The 17381-nt window shown below is 33.3% G+C and overlaps 1 protein-coding gene across 2 annotated transcripts; it reads right to left on the bottom strand.

Annotated features, from left to right (window-relative positions):
* Nucleotides 1-11873: 11873 nt before the first annotated feature.
* LOC133319222 (uncharacterized) lies at nucleotides 11874-17089 on the bottom strand. Of its 2 annotated transcripts, none has more exons than XM_061522839.1 (4): nucleotides 16700-17089; nucleotides 16130-16615; nucleotides 15546-16047; nucleotides 11874-15473 (listed from the first exon to the last, which is right to left on the bottom strand). In XM_061522839.1, the coding sequence occupies exons 2-4, from the start codon at nucleotides 16607-16609 to the stop codon at nucleotides 12142-12144; spliced, it is 4314 nt and encodes a 1437-aa protein (XP_061378823.1). In that variant the 5' UTR covers nucleotides 16610-16615; nucleotides 16700-17089; the 3' UTR covers nucleotides 11874-12141. The 2 variants fall into 2 exon arrangements, with proteins under 2 accessions (XP_061378823.1, XP_061378824.1); XM_061522840.1 differs by having other exon boundaries at nucleotides 16682-17089.
* Nucleotides 17090-17381: the final 292 nt, after the last annotated feature.

The following is a 17381-nucleotide window of genomic DNA, read 5'->3' on the forward strand; positions in this document are numbered from 1 at the left end:
GGTCCGGCCTCTTAGAGGCACCCTTGGGACGGGCATAACCCTCCGTCGGGCCCCTCGGGCCCGAATTAAACGGGTTGTTCCCATCGGGCCGCCCACCCCTCCTGGTGACGCTGTAAAAGCCAATAGGGCTAACAGCTACAGTCAACTCGAAATCTAACTAACTTCGGAAATCCTACTGACTACGCCAATTATATAGGTTGGCAACCGGTGGTTCCAGGAAAACTACGAAACTTACTTATATGTATATTATAATAAAAATTACATATTAAAAGTTATAACCTATACCTAAGACTACATGATTGCCCTGATGTTAGGATAGCAATGCCATTCCATAGCTTGTTTGGTATCAGGAATCTTCTGCTTCATACGGCTTGGCTTTCGTTCCGCGGAGTCAGCGGCACACTCGTTATATGATATTTTATCGATACAACGATGTTGCCCCGGCGATTTACATTTATTTTATAATTTGTAGCGCGTACGTAACACCCTTGGGGACATATTAAACTAACAAGTCAAACGTATAGGTTATTTTTAGATCAATTAGTAATTGGGAAATAAGGGGAAATTATTACAAGAATACGAAACATTTTTATAGAGGACAGCAAAAAGAAAAGTGTATATAAGGAGTCTAATAAAGGTTTATTTCTTAGAAACAATCTTATCCAAAGATAAAACTGTTTTTGGGGTATTATTAATGTAATCAAAGCTATCAAGTAATCTTGTTGAAAACACTTTGAAAATTTGCGTTCAAAGTAAGTTTTACGATAGTAATAGAAAAACATGATATAAATATAAACTATTATACTTTTAATTGTAAAGGTTGCGATCTATAAATGGACTACTGTTATGAATGAGGATTGCCGTTCACGCTCGATTTGAGACAGGCTTTATTTACTCCACAATACAACGTCAACGAGGTCCCTTCAAAATTATTCACTCCCCACACTTTATTCGTCCCTCTTGACGTACAAATTGTATTCGTGAGCTTGAATTATGACGCTAGGATGTCCCGAATACGAAATATAATTGCACGGTTACCATGTCTCATATGAAATCGGTGTTTGAAAATCTTTTTCGTAATTTTTTTATTACATCTGTATGGAAAAGAAGTTTCGTTACACAGTGATCAGGTCACTTTATTCTTTTTAACTTAAATAATAATTTTAACTATAATATTATAAAAATATTGTATTAACTTTAAATGTCTTATGAAGCCGATGAAGTTAGATTACAGTTAAATATCCTTACATTCTGTTAATAATAATCTGCGTATTCATAAAAATAATATTTATTCCGTACGCATTCTACCAAAATATCATCACCCACATTACTCGTACAGTGGAAGGTAAACTTACACGGCGTAGTTAATGCTTTTTAAGGGCATGTATCCAGTTGCTTAACTATGTTATGTGTTAACTACACAGAAAACCAGATTATGCTGATAATTTTTGGCGCTGGAAAGAAAGATGACTGCTGGAAAGACAGCCGAGGGCAACGCCCTAGCAAACTCCGGGTATCTATCCCACTAAAAGTCCAAAAAAGAAAAATATCCCTAGGACTGGCCGAGAAGGGGGGGGGGAGAAAGATCTGTCCACAAGTCGATATCAACAGCGAAAACGGCAAGAAGACGGACGAAAAATCCTAATTATATCAAAATCTATGTAAATTTAAAGTAAAAATTCTGCTATCTCATATTTTTCGGATTACTACTCGTATTTCATTATTTTAAAAACTACATACTCCCGACGTTTCGGTTACTTTGCAGCAACCGTGATCACGTGTAGACGAGTCTGAAGTCTTAGATCTCAGTACAAGACTATAATCAGAATTTCATGATAGCGACATATTTTAGCCAATAACGCTATATTATTAGTTTTTGTATAAAATTGTGACAATGTTTAAGTGCAGATATAATGTATTCTTAGATACAAGATCAAAATTGACTTTTTAAAAATAATATTAGACACAATTTCATTATTAATTTAACAAATTTACACAAAACTAAAAATTATCTTAAATTGAAAAATTTTACCTATCTCGATTTAAACTTATAGTGAAATCAAATCTGAATATATCACAAACTAAAGATTTAAACGCACTTCAAAAATCTACTATCAATTAATCTATCACACTGACGCGGATTGTGAACCTGAAGAGAGCCCTGATCTCCTCTGAAAACTGCTTATATGTGGTTCACCTTCTCCTACCACTCATATTCCTAGAGTATATAAGTAAAATTTTAATTAACAACTTCAACAACATAATCGTTTCATTAAGAAATCAATAACAAAAACTTAACTTAAAAGCCGGAAAGGGGATTTCAAGTAATCACAAATTTAAGAGTATGTCTTGTATTTTCGTAACTACGCTGTTTTGTATTAATAGGTTAATTCGAGAAAAATACGATAGATGGTTAATTGGTTTCTGTCGCGTACCGGACCGGATGTCTTTATTATTTCATATATAATTATACGATAAAAAACATAAAAATATATATATTATCAGTACTTAAACTCTTATTTTGTATGGAAATAAATGCGCATTCAAAAATTTCTCATAAGTATTTGTTACAAAGGTATCGAATACAGTTACCGGCCGATAAGGCCGGGAACGTGCCGATGAAGCGGCTAATTCAATCAGTGATATCTATTCAAAGATCCAATTTACGTAAGAGATTTCCAAAGTTAGGGTTCGCTATTTACTACTCATTTCAAGTCCCAGTGAAAATTATACCTATTATATTAATTTATTCGCTTGGTTTAATCAAACAGATATCTGCTGTCTATCCGTCTTTATTATAAAACAAGCTAACCCGAAACTATCTGAATGGATTTTAGAATTTGCTTCTACAATTATATCAGTTGATTAAATAACTAAACAGACTACGAAACATAATTTATTTATCCTGAAAAGTTGCTTTTACTGAAACTGTTATATATTATAGTATTTGTTTCACACGTTAAAAACTTCGTACTACTCGCAATTCTCTATCAGATGTTTGTAAAGAACGAAGCAGTTTAAATTACAAAATTAATTTTGTAACCGTAAATCTTCTGGTAGCCGACAAATATCGAACAAAATAACTCACTATTTCCGACTATTCACGGTAATGACCTGCGGCAGATGCGTTAACGTCTATCGTTCGAGTCTGATGCGATTTTAGGCTCCGTTGCACTCTCATTGAATTGCAGTTCGAATTCCTTCCCTAATTTGATTGCTTTCATTTCTGTTTTATTATCATCTAAACAAACATTTTTTATTAAAGTATAAACAGAAACATTATTATATTTTTGATTAGTGTTTGTATAGAACTTTGTAATTATAAAATTTATGTATGTGTTGTTATAATTATATATTAAAGTTAGAGCCTATTTACAACCTTATGATATTGTACTACTAAGGTAATGGCACTTTCATAGGAACTCATCATCCCTACTATTCTAACAAGCCTTGAAATATATAAGACTCCTTGACACCTTTTTCCATCTCGGTGTAAGTATCGTATAAAAGACCTCACAGAAAATAACGATCATGGAGAAAACTGGATTTAATAATAATGTCTTTATTCACAAATTTTTAATTATCATTATAAAATCAAATGCTTCTTGTGGATCTTTATTTAAAGATACCATAACTTTCCACCATCATCTGAAAATAAGTAAATATGTATTTTTTTTATTGTTTATTACTTGCAGTTGACATTAAATAAGAGGTTCATAAGTGCTTTTCTTTTCTTAAGGAGTATCAGGATTCGTCTCCATACTTTTCTGTTGTTTTATAAAATTTCATAGTAATGTTACCTTCATTTATGCAGTAAACTAGTGAACACTTTTAGTTACTCTGACGATTAAGACGACTAGCCATTTATTAGCGACTAGTTATGAATCTAATAATTGATTTAATTTAATTGAATATTCAGGTGGATATTTATAAAAAAGTATAAGTAAATCACTCGCTGAAACTTTAGTCACTTCACATAAAGCTGCCAGTTTCAATTAATACGTCGGTAGATAAAGGTTTTCTAGAAAACATTTTCCTTCGGATCCATTTTTCTTAAGTCTGTATATCCAGGTAGTCAGTTTGTTAGTCTGATTTGGAACGTCAATTTTTAATACAATTTTTTTAAAATGTTTTAAAACTTTTTCTGCACTTGATATTTTAAAACAACTTTCGTGTTTTAAGAAGATTTATATTCATTGATTGAAATTCTATTCAATATTTTAAGAATTATTTAAAAAGTATTAACTTTAAAAATGTTCCTATTTAAAAATAAAATCCGTATTGTATTTGACTTATAATATTTTTAAGCCTTATTTAAATGTAATTTTGGTATGGTAATAGAAAATCGTATTAATTTTTTTTTATTTATACCTATATTGACAATATTAATACAATACTCATTTAAATGTAACTAATATTATTCGGATATACTACGCGTGCTTTATTTTTGTAAAAAACTACATACTCCCGAGGTTTCGGTTTCCCGACTTTTCAGCAACCGTAATATCGGGCAGACGAGAATTTTGTTAACAAAAGTCTGTTATTTAGGTTAACTATATTTCGAAAGATTTTTTACCTTTTTGGACATGAGTTGTATTAATAGTGTCTGACAATAGAGCACTGTATTTAAAACCCTTACCGTCACAGTGGATTTAAGGTTAAAATATTTGGAAAACCTACAATTGGTTTAAGGAGATTAAGCGTGGACGTAGCAATCTCAATGATGATTAGCGTGAGAGAAGTTTTTTAACTGCGACGACTGGAGATAGAATCAGTGTTGTGCCACGGATGATAGACGAAAATAACAAGGTAACCTATCAACAGATGCAGGCAAGCCTAGGCATTGGTATAAATCAAGTTTAAAAATTGGATTGTACCAGATAGATTTCCCATACTATAACTGATGACCAGAAACTCCTTCGCACGGACTGGTGTCACCAAATGTTAGATAAGTTCAACGGCGGTTACTCATGTGCCGTATTTGATATTAAATAGGTGATGAAAGCTAGTAATTGCTACAAGAAGATAATCAGCTCAGTGGGTGTTTCCTTTCCAGCATCGGGAAACTAAGGTAAAAAAAGAACGAAGTCAATGAAAAAAGATGTTTGACTTATTCTTTGCTCGGTAAGATCATTTCGCAACAGTTATACCAGAAGATGGAAGGAAGGTTACTGTAGACTGGTACTACTGGTTGTCCTGGAAAAAAATTGCCAGCAGCCTCCTCCTTCCCCGCGACAATCCTTCAGCGCACTGCGCAAAATGGACTGTTGAATACTTGGAGGAGATAATGAGTCATCAACCACACAGCCCTGGTCTGGCACCCTGTGACTTTTATTTATTCCCTACAACTAAATATAAAATTCGATATATTCGCATTAGCCGAGAAGCCGAAAAGATGCGGTGAAAGCTTACGAAAATGCTATAGAAGAGACCACTAAGAAGTAATTGGCCCTCTGCTTTTCTTACTGGTTCTATCGAATGCGACGATGTGTGGAGAGGAACAGAGATGACTTCGAAAAACAATAAAAGTATTGGCAACTTTCTACAATAAGCCGTTTTTCATTTTCTAAACATATTCTAGGTGTTACATGAACCTATTTATGTACATAGCTTATATTGTTTTCCAATTTTCTAATAATGGTCTGTAGTGTGAGCTTATAAAACGATTTTCTTACATTTAGGGGTAATATGATAATAATGTATTGCATTGTTAGCGAGGAAATGTACGTCATTTAATTTAAACATCGGATTCACTAATGAGTACCGGGGTAAAATAATAACGAGAAAGCAACCAGAATTTGGCAATAATTAATATAGATCATATGTCTTTAAAGCACATTTACCGACGTTCTATTCGACTTAATTTATGACGATTTCTTTGCATAAGGGATTACAAGACCGCGTGCTTTTTTTTTATAAGATAAATTCGTTGTTCACTTTTAAAAATATTACGATTGCTTATGTTTATTGGTAATGAACCATCATTAAATTTGAAATAGTTACATTATATTTATAAAAATAGATTCATAAGTTAACATTATGTTACATATAACAATTTTTCATTTATGATTCTAATCGAAGTGATACAGTTTGTACATAGGCGCGGGGATCGCTAACGCTATCTAGATATGGTAGTATTTTTGTTTCGTTAAAGTGATTTTGGTTTCCATTTAGTAAATTCTATGATTCCACAAGAGTATAAAAAAGTTTTCATTTGTATTTGATGACCTACTTTGTGTATATGCAGTTGATAATAGCAAAAGGATAGATTACAATAAACAAACCACATTATAAAGGAAGTTATTTTATTACTTTGTTTAAATGAAATTTTAGTGCTTCAAAGAATAAAGAATATTTTTTCAAATTTATTGAAAGTGAAAGTAAAACGAGTTAATAAAATTTTCTTACTTTATGAATGAGGTCGCAGAGTAGGAAAAATATCCATTAATTTTCTGCGAACGGCATTTGATGCTTGACAAAGTTTTCCAAAGTAAAAGAAAAGAGTTAAAGTTCAAAGCTCACATTAAATTAATAATAATTGAATTGGTGGTAAAAATGTTTTTTTACGTTTTCATTTCCTTTCAACTGTTAACTAATTGATTAAAAACAATTATGCAATTTATATTTTATTAATGAATTTCATATATAAGAAAGTTATTTTTGAGGCCTTAATGTACATGTTTAAATCTACAATTTAGATTTAGATGGACATTATTTGTATATATATACATATACATATATGCAATCTGGTCACGGACATAGGATTGTATTTATTTTATTTTCATTTTTTTATATAAAAACCCACGTGCAAACATTCGATTTTGGCCAAAGAAAAGTAGTATTTTGTTTGTACTGGCAGACACTTTCATGTCATCTGCCCGTGATCACAGTTGCTACAAAGAAACCGAAACGTCGAGATGATGTAGTCATAAAATAATATAAAATGCGTAGTATCCGAAAACCTTAGTTTCATTTAAATAAATACACGCGATAATCTTACATATGATTATTGTGGGAACTGTAAAACAAAAATTTTATTGGAACGCTTAATATCTACCCTACCATATTATATTTACCAAAGATAACGTTAATCTTCATCGGCATTTTGGTCTGCCTTAGATATATGTGTGTATGTATACGTATGTATATACTACATAAGTCAATATTAAATAAAAATGTTTCAAGTTTTGTAATGAAATTCTTCTCCTCTTACTTTATACCTATTTTAATAACGCCATTCTAAATGTGTTCATGTGCCACTATTATAATGAATACACAAAGTTTTCAGTGTAATCTTTGACATCGTACTTTTTACTTTCCACTGAAAAAGAAATATTGCTCACTAACGGACCTATCAAGGTATAAATTTTGTGTCACTGTTAGCAGTCACATACACCACGATAATGAGTCGTAAAAAGGCGAAATAAACATGTGTAGGGTGTAAAAGTATTATAATGAAATTGATATATTAAAAAGAATAATATTTAAATAAAATGTCTCTAAAAATTACTTCAAGAATAATATATTTACTATAAATCTGAGATCTGGTAACACTATCATCAAAAAATACGTTTTTATTTTGGATATTACCTATAATATTCAAACTATAGACATCCATATTCTTTATGTAAATATTAATGTGTTTAAGGCATACTACCTGATCGTGTTTTTCTTTATAAGATGTCCTATTCTCTCTATATATAAAATGGATGTACTCTTGGAAAAAAATATGTATGGAGTATTGACACCGTTCAAATTCACATGCACCTGCCAGGGGCACCGGCCTGGAAAACTAACACATGATTTCTATTGCTGAACCCTCTATCCGCCTTCAGGATTTTTTTTTTCTAACTGATAACTCGTTTATATATAGATATATTTAAACTTAAATTAGAAAATATAAAATGACAAATACATTATTTATTTAGTTTATTCATTCATACATTACACAAAAAATATACCGGTAGTAATAAGAAATACATGGTTATTTAGTAAGCAGAATTGATTAGTCTGAAAATTTATAGAATCACAAAGAAAAATTGATTCAAAATGCATATATTCCCTGATTCATATATTTTGTTCTCATTTGGAATAAGAAAAAACATGTCTGATTAAAGAATTGGAAATTACTTACTCGTTGAGTTTTTGTTTGAAGCAAGTAAATATTAATCCTCTTATCTAAATAACGTAAGTTAAGCTTCAACGTCATCATTTAAGAGAGTAAAGCCTTACTCAGGAACTAAGATTTAGTATGCTCTTTTAAAATGTATTTGCAATGTACCTCAATCCACTAAGAAGTTCATTTCAGCTAATAAACTAATGCAACATGTTGAATAAAAGATATTTTTCTTGGATATGAAATTAGGACAGCGTTGTTTTTAAATATCAGCGGGTTTAATGACGTAAGACATGTACAAAATTATTACGTACATTTTTATCATCAATATTAAAAATCGCACAAATAATAGAATTTTACTTTATTACATTTCTTTTGACAAAAAATTTACATATATGGCATTAATTGCATCGTAGTTAATTCAATAATTTTTAAAACAAAAAAAAATAGTAGGACGAAACCCATTAAAAGAGGAAAAGAATATTATAAACATGAAAGGAATTATAATATACTAATTTGTGTATTTATTGACGATTCATTTCTTGCTAGATGCCACTAAATGATTCAAAGTTGCATTTTTATTTCATACAATTGCTACCCAAAAAAATTGAGACTTTGTTCATCAAAGTTGTCGAAGTCCAATATAAATAAGTGCATTGTTTTTTTTGAGAAGATTTACTAGACTAAAATATTATATACATTCATCATTTCGAAAGGAGAGATTTCAATGGACAGAAAGCATAGAAAATTTTGAAAAAGCTGATATTTTGACAAGTGAAATTACGATTATAAATTAGAGTGCTTAGTCGATATTGATTCAGAATGAGGTAAAAATTTAAATATTTATAATCAAATAAATTACAGCGTATTTGGAACATCAAAAGTTTTGACGTATTTTTAATGATCTATAACTTTGCCATTTTTTTGTATATTTTTTTTTAGTTTTGCATGAAATTGAGATAAATCGTTTTTTATCCTTAAAAAGTCACCTCTTTTCCCTTCCTGACTTCATATCGCCCATAAATTAATTTTCCTTTCAGGTTCATAATATTCTCTTGCTTATCTAATGAGTTTTATCCTATTATTATTTTTTTCACTGTTTATTATTTTTAAAGGCTTCTGCCCTGGTCTCTAAATGGACCAAACCGGCTATTTCAATTAGCATCTAAGCATTCTGTGCATTCTATTCATCTATGCATAGTAAAATATAATTAATATTTTTATAAAATAAAATTTTATTTTTGAATTAATATTATATTTAACGTTCTACAGTTTTGTGATCAAATAACTGCTCGAAAATGACGAAATCGATAATGTTAACTACATTTATCATACTAAAATCAAATCATGCTTAGAATTTATTGCATTTATAATAAGAAGTATAACCTTTTTTAAAGAAGTAGTAGACTTATGTTTTGTATTAAAATTTTATTCAAATTTGTGTTTTCTTTTATTAATACATAACAGTCTGCTACTTGACTGCGGACTTTTCAAATATGAATAACTAAGTGATCTCAATAAGGCCAATACAGTTTGTTTGGTACGAAGCAAAAAGGTAAAGTATATTGGTACATAAATAAATATTTTATACATAAACCTGTACCATTTTGGTCTTGCTCATCCTTCTATCTAATAGGACTCGATTTAACATTTGAGTTGGGTCTCTCATCTGACTTCAAAGGATTTCTTTCCCGATTGATATTTAGTTACAATAAATGATCGACGAAAATTTTTATACATGTGTATAAATGACGGATAAATAATAACGTTTCATAATCATTAATCACGAGAGACGAAACTGTTAGCATTCAATTGGTTTACCGTGCGGGTGCCGGGTCCATCGTGTCGCAGGGAGAGGAGCTTCAACAGTGCCTGGGAGTTGCCACCCAGATGTAGATTTAAGGGGCCCTTATCTAACGCGCGTTAACCGCTCACTACCATCGTCCAAGCTCTTCTCTCTATCTAACCAAATTTGAAAAGAACCCACTAGAGCTGCCTTCGAAGTACGTTTCAAGAATGAATTGATGTTAGTTCCGGACAGGCCCAAGTCTTTTAGTAGATTTTACAGAGATTTAGCCCTTACACCTCTCGTTTCCACTCCTGCCCGTTACAAATCCATGACGAACCTATTTCTAGTTACTTCGTTAGTGAGCTCGTAATATTTATTGACCTTGATGGTTTGTTCTTTGGTGATGTTGGTTTCCCAAGGAACCGTAAGCTCTATTATCACTACGTGCTTTAAAATTTTAGTATGTTTAATTCTTATTTATATCTGCAATCAAACGTTCATGAACCTGAAACTTGTTTGTTTACCCTCGATGTAGAACAGATATTTATCACTCAATTTAAATTAATAAATAAAAGGAATGCTGAGTACAAAAGATTATACAAAGACAGATAAAAATAATTATACTGTAAGCAATATGTACTGGATTTGATTATTCTTAATGGTCATTATGGTGAATTGCTCTCTAACCTTCTCCATGTGAGATGATGATGATGATGATGAAGGTGAATAAAATCACATGAAGTAATTTACTTTAATATTTACTTTTAGTTGTTTACTTATGTGTAAGATTATTATTTTCTTAGTTTTTACTTTTTTGGACTTATTATGCAGTTCAGCAATTATAAATGTTTTTATTTACACTCTGTAACGAAAATATGTAAAAAGTATTAATTAAGAAAATTTATTATTTAAAGACTCGTATTTACGTAGATTCAAAATAAAAAAAAGCTATCAAATTAAATTATTTCATTTACAGAAAAAAATCGTATATTACAGTTCTCTGATATAAGTAACAAAAAAAGTATTTTTGAGTTTTATTTCAATCAGAGGAGTGGATAAAGTTAAAAAGCTGTTCTTTTTTCAATCTTAAATTTCCAATGTATAATATTTTTTTAATGTTTGTTCAGATGAAAAAACAATTTTGAGGAAGATTCAGAATAGCATAACCGAATATGGAGGACTGTTTGTTTTAATGCACTCCAATAACAGTTTAATCAAATACAAAGTATTGCTAAGAATAAATCGAGAAGCTGTTTATTACTTTAAACATTGATTACTTTAAAAAAAATTGTTTCAAAACAACTTAAGCTTGATAAAAAAACACTAGAAGCCAAAAAATAATGATTTCAAATTAAGATGTAAAATTACCAATTAAAAAACCCAAGAACAAAAATCTTGTTTGTTGATTTCAGTACGACATCGTTAAAAAAAGGATCACCATCAATGATTTGTCCTAATGTAAATTTAATTTGAGTTTAGACCAAATGGTTTCTTACTTCAATCAGTCCTTGTCGTTTACAAACAACGAATATTCTGTCAGTCTTCTTCTACTAACATTACCCGTTCACTTTGAAATCGATTGCTCGTCTCTTAGAATAGTCCTTACTCCATGTTATGACATGACAATATCAAACTCTTAATTATTTTTAATGGTTAAGACAACTTTGAAAGTTTTTCTTCGTACTTAACATAGTTGTATTATATTCTGATGTAAAATTTTGATAAAAACTTCGGCTACCTGTGATGCGGAACAAAAGTGATGCAAAACAAACGGTTATTAACTTTCTGATTTAAGTAAGATATCGTAGCAGAATAGACAGGAAGACAAAAAAGTTTTGATTATAGTTTTTATCCCACAGATCCTTGTTAACCTTATTTGTTTTTCTTTCCGTTTTTACTATAGTTTTAGCAAAAACTTAGAACAAATGAGTAAAAACAAAAATATTTTTTTTATGATAAGTTTTTATATATAACTAGCAAACCCGGCGAACTCCGTTTCGCCACCAGATGGCTTCGTTTTATGTAACGTTTCGTTTGGTGATTAAAAGATGAAGAAAAAAATTTTTTTTTTGTTTTATATTTGAAATGAAAAATTTTATTTCATTTCACAACAGTAATGAATTCATTTCGATTAAAAAAATTAAGTGTTATTTAGTTGAACTTCTCTAAGTAAATGAAAGTGAATCCAAAGTAAATACTGAATCGAAGCGTTATACGTGTCCGCAAATTAACCGTTTCATTGAAGTGCTCTTTGGTAAACCACATTTTTTGTTTTTTGGTCTGACGTTAATACAAACAAAGCGGATGGTTTCCCAACTCGTGAACACGCAACGTATAACTGCCCATGTGAAAAACAATGATTTTCTAAATTTATCCCGCAAACACTAAGCGATTGGCCTTGCGACTTGTTAATTGTCATTGCGAACGCAAGGCGAACTGGAAATTGCAATCGTTTGAAGTCAAACGGAAGATCAGTCGGAATCATTGGTATTCGAGGAATACATACATTTTCACCTGCGTACTTTCCGTTAATAATGGTTGCCTCAATCAAATTCGGCATAAGTCTTTTTACCGCAAGTCGAGTACCGTTGCAAAGTCGCGGTGGATTCAAATTACGCAATATCATAATAACTGTACCAACTTTGAGTTGCAAGTTATGTGGTGGAAATCCTGGTAACTCCAGAGAGTTCAAAAACTCCGTTGGATAATGTACTACATCATCGGGATTTGTTATGGAATCAACGGATTTGTATGTCACCAAATCGCCATCGATTTTTGATTGAATGGTGAAATTCAGTGCGTGTACATCATTATTCTTTGCGGCAAGAATTGCTCGTTGACTTAACCAAGCATAATTCTGATAATTCTCACTAATGTTTGGAAAAACATTTTCAATAAGAGCTAGTTGAGAGTCTACAAATCGGCAAAAGTCGTTGGTAAGAGTAATTAATCCAGATGTCGCATCAACTGGGACTTTTCCATTTCCAACAGCTAACAATTGTTTTGAAAATTGTGCAGCACTTTGATCATTTTGAAGTTGAACTCTCATATTAGTGGTTAGCGATAATGTTTTTACGTTATTCCATAAAGGTGATGCCTTCAGGCAAGCATTCAATTCATCTGCAGGCGTTCCACGGGGAATTACTGGCAACGTCTGCCTGAAATCGCCTGCCAACAATATCATCAAGCCGCCAAAAATGTTGTTATTTCGCCGAAGATCCTTCAGTGTGAAGTTGAGTGCTTCAAGTGATTTCTTATGTGCCATTGTGCACTCATCCCAAACAATGAGCTTGCATTGCGTCAACAATTTTCCCATTGCACTGGATCGGGAAATATTGCATGTTGGAGTCTCAATTGTGTTTAAATTGAGTGGCAACTTAAGCGCAGAATGTGCAGTACGACCGCCATCTAGAAGAGTCGCCGCAATTCCAGATGATGCTAACGCCAAAGCTATGTCACCTGTTGATCGAATAGTGGCCAAAATCAATGAAATGACAAATGTTTTCCCTGTTCCTCCAGATGCGTCCAGGAAGAATAGACCACCAGTATTATTGTCCACCGCTTGCATTAATGTTTCGTATACTGGTTTTTGCTGTTCATTCAGCAACGGCACATTATTTTGAACGAATTCCTGCAATGTATCAACATTGTATTGCAGCTCTCGATTTAATTCTTGGTTGAATGCATCGTGTATTGATCGATTTGGTGCAATCATTCCTACTTCAATCAGTAGCTTGTTTGCAATAGTCAAGCATTGATCCTCAATCAGAATCAATCCTTCATTGTAGATTTCATCGGTTATTTGCATGTCAGGATTATTCGTTTGAATGCGCAAGCGATGCAAGATATCTTCACATATGTCGTCTTTGTATTTGTTCCATAACTGAATTGGTTGTGAAGGAGAACATGTGGTGATGATAATTGCGAACAGCGTTCGTATTTGGTACGCATTTGATGAAACAACTGAATCCGCAAGTGTTAAATCCCAATGAGAATCGTTCTCTAGCAAACCCAATAGTTGACATGCTTCTCGATATGTTTGGCATTGGTGGCCATTCACAGTTTTCAAATGCGCAAATGATTTTGGTCCACGTACATTTACCAACAGCAGTCGCAAATAAAAACATTCATCATTTCTAGGATGAACAGTATACATGCGACCTAGTGCATCAGTGGAAAACACCTGTGGCCAATCTGGAACTGGGGTTCCTTGTTTGCGACGTTGGAATTTCTTTGTTGATTGATTCCAAGTGTAATACTTAGGCATTTCAACGTACATCAGCGTCGCTGCGAATGGATCTGCTTCACACATTGCAAAGAAGCTAGTCAATGTTGTCGATGGTGGTCTCTCAGCTCGTTGTGCTGCATTAGCTTCAGTGAAGTAAACTCTTTGGCCATTTTCCAAATGCACTGCTAAATGTACAACTGTGGGATATCTTTCATGAATTAGAAATGAAAATAATCGCCACAGTGCTTCATTAGTACTGACGTATCTGCCCATTTGGAAGTTGCTGATTTCGTCATTCGCATTTTCCGACGCAATACCAAACACAGCCATGTCGCTGCCTTTTGTGACGTACTGGCACAAATATTTGATTGATTTGGCCGAATGACAACTCTCAACGTTTACATGTGTTTCAAAAATTCGTGATAGTAGCGGGCAATATGGTACAATGAATTCATTTCCGATCTCAATCTCTTGATTTTGAACTTTAACTTTGATAGTTCGACCATTATCTTCTTTTGAACGCCGACGATATACTGGATATCCGTCGTTCCCTGTAACTGTTTCAGCAACTAACGGTCGCGGATATCGTTTTGTGCACTTTCCATCAGTCATGCAAGGCGATAATGGATTTAATGCACCGCACGGTCCATGCACCATCTGTGTCGTCACAATGTCGTGTAGATGGGGATCAGTGACTGGATCAGGAATTTCAGCTGATATGATGTCATCCACTTCATTTGAATGTAATTTGTTCAGCAACCAAGTTAGGATATGAGCATGCGGTAGTCCACGCTTCTGCCATTCCACCGAGTACATATAACAACGTGTGTCACCAAAAACTCGATACTTAGTAAGCACATCCATCATGACCTTGAGTTTTTGCTGAAATACTCTGGCGATTATGTCATGGCGATCTTGCGGTTTTTGGCCCGGTTCCAACTCACGTTCAATTTCCGTCCACTTCGGATTGCAAGTGAACGTAATAAATAAATCGGGAGTTCCATAATTTCGCACGTACGTCATAGCGTCTTGAGCGTATTCGTGCATGTGGCGTGGGCTTCCGATATAAGATGATGGGAGAATCGTCAGACGTCCAATACTCTGAACATCACCATCTGAATGAATAGCATCACGCAAGTGTATATAGTCCTCAGATCGTAGCTTTGCCTGATTGAATCGGATGAACGCTAAACGTTCTGTCTCGACTTTGACATACATGTCGACAGCGAATTGCTGGAATAGCCGACGGCACTTCAGAATGACATTCTCCTCATGTGTACGAATCATCATACGATACGCATAGTAATTCATTGCGCTTAGATTTTTATTCGTTGATACGCCTGAAAATGCAAAATTAAATGAATTGTTAATGGAAACCAATAATAGCAATAATTAGTGTGTGAATATTTTACTTGTAATTGGATCGACCATCTTCAACGTGATGTCGTATCCGTCTTGCCCTTGCCAATAAATGATTGGATATTGTAACGCATCGTACAAACGATGTGTCTCGTTTACACGATGCATGATATTGCTTCTTCGCTGAACGACAATGTCTCGCGATTTAGTTGGATCGCCAACAATAATTGCAGCAACATCATTAACGGTGGGTGCATTGAATCTTCGCACATGTTCACCTGTTGGGGTACAATCCGCTCTTATGACAAATTTGTGCGTATCCGATGGCATTCGTTCCAATGCTGTTTTGAACATATTAACCACAGCGTTATTAGCGTGAAAAAATGCTTGCAACTGTTCAATAATCCGTCTCTTTAACTGTTGTGTTCCCTGAATATTACACCGCACATTCAGCTGATCCACCATCGACGAAATGAAATATATTTGCAGAAATTGATGCGGTTCATCTGGTGTTGGCACCATTGAACCATGCAAATGATATATTTGTCCTTGTATCTGTAATTGCAAACAATCATTTGTTAAAGAATTTGTTAAAGAATATGGTGTAACTTTTGATCGTGTGTGTTGTATCTTTTACCTTGCAAGTCGGCATGAAGCCGCCTTCTCGAATGATATTAGCTCCAAAGGAAGTCATGCGAAAGCAGTTATTGTATTCAAGGATGTGTTGAAGAAAATGGCTGGAATCGGGATCACTTCCATCGAACAATGGTTTCAGTGGCTGTGGTGGTGTAAGTAATGGATCCAGTTTGACTTTTCCACTTGCGCAGCACAATCCAGCCGTTTCTCTTTTGAACTTTAACGCATTGCAATATCGGCATACAGTCGTCATTGGTCCAATATTTAAATTTTCATCATCACTGTAGTTCGCAGTGGGATCATATTGGAATGCCAAGCGATTGTATGATGCCAATGATCTTCGTGTGCTCACGCGTTGTCTCAATCGGGCATTTTCTCTTATTATATTTTGTCTTTCTTCGCTTAAGTTCTGTGAATACACTTGTTGCTGACTTGCATGTCTTGTGCGGCGACCGATGTTCGCACGTCGTCCTCTAGGCATTTTTAACTATGGGCAGAGTGGTGAATTTAACCTCAAATGCACGATCCACGTAATTTACACAGTTCAACTTACCACCTTAAAGACAAATACCTGCTGTTGAAATTGAATAAAAATGTACACAATACACGTGATTGTTTTGATGGTTTCCAATTAAAATGTTAAGAAACGAATAACTTATTTTTTTTACTTTTTTTTCACAATTTCACACCGGTTTGTCACATGAAATTAACTGAGAAGAAAACAATAAGTAGCTGTCAAACAATGTGTCACGCACCGTCGCCATCTTCTTAAAATATTGGTTTGTAGTACATGCTATGTATCAGAGATGGCGCTGTATTAAAAAAATGATATCCCTATTTTCTCGCTTTTCTATTGAAATTTTCCTGAATTTTCTTGGCTATAAACCTCACGGAGCCCGAGACCTTTTCAACAAATGCAAAACTGTGGAAATCTGTTTGTGCGTTCTGGAGTTATAGCGTCAGGAAGGAAAACTCGACTTATTTTTATATTATAGATTGAAAGATTTTCATAATGAGATCACTTACCAAATCAATATCGAATTAGATTTTAACGTAACCATTACACTCACGTACACCATGCTTCACTCCTTTTATCTGACGTCTCAATCTGTACACTGTTATAACAGTTTTTAATATTTTAAGGAAGGTACTTGCGAGAACAATAAAATTTAGCTCAGGTTACAATTTTCTTAAGCTTCCCTCGGTAGTAAAAGTGTTCTGTAGAACCATTAATACAAGAAAGGAACAATTTA

This window comes from Danaus plexippus, chromosome 15 (assembly GCF_018135715.1).
Source record: "Danaus plexippus chromosome 15, MEX_DaPlex, whole genome shotgun sequence".
Classification (NCBI taxonomy): domain Eukaryota; kingdom Metazoa; phylum Arthropoda; class Insecta; order Lepidoptera; family Nymphalidae; genus Danaus; species Danaus plexippus.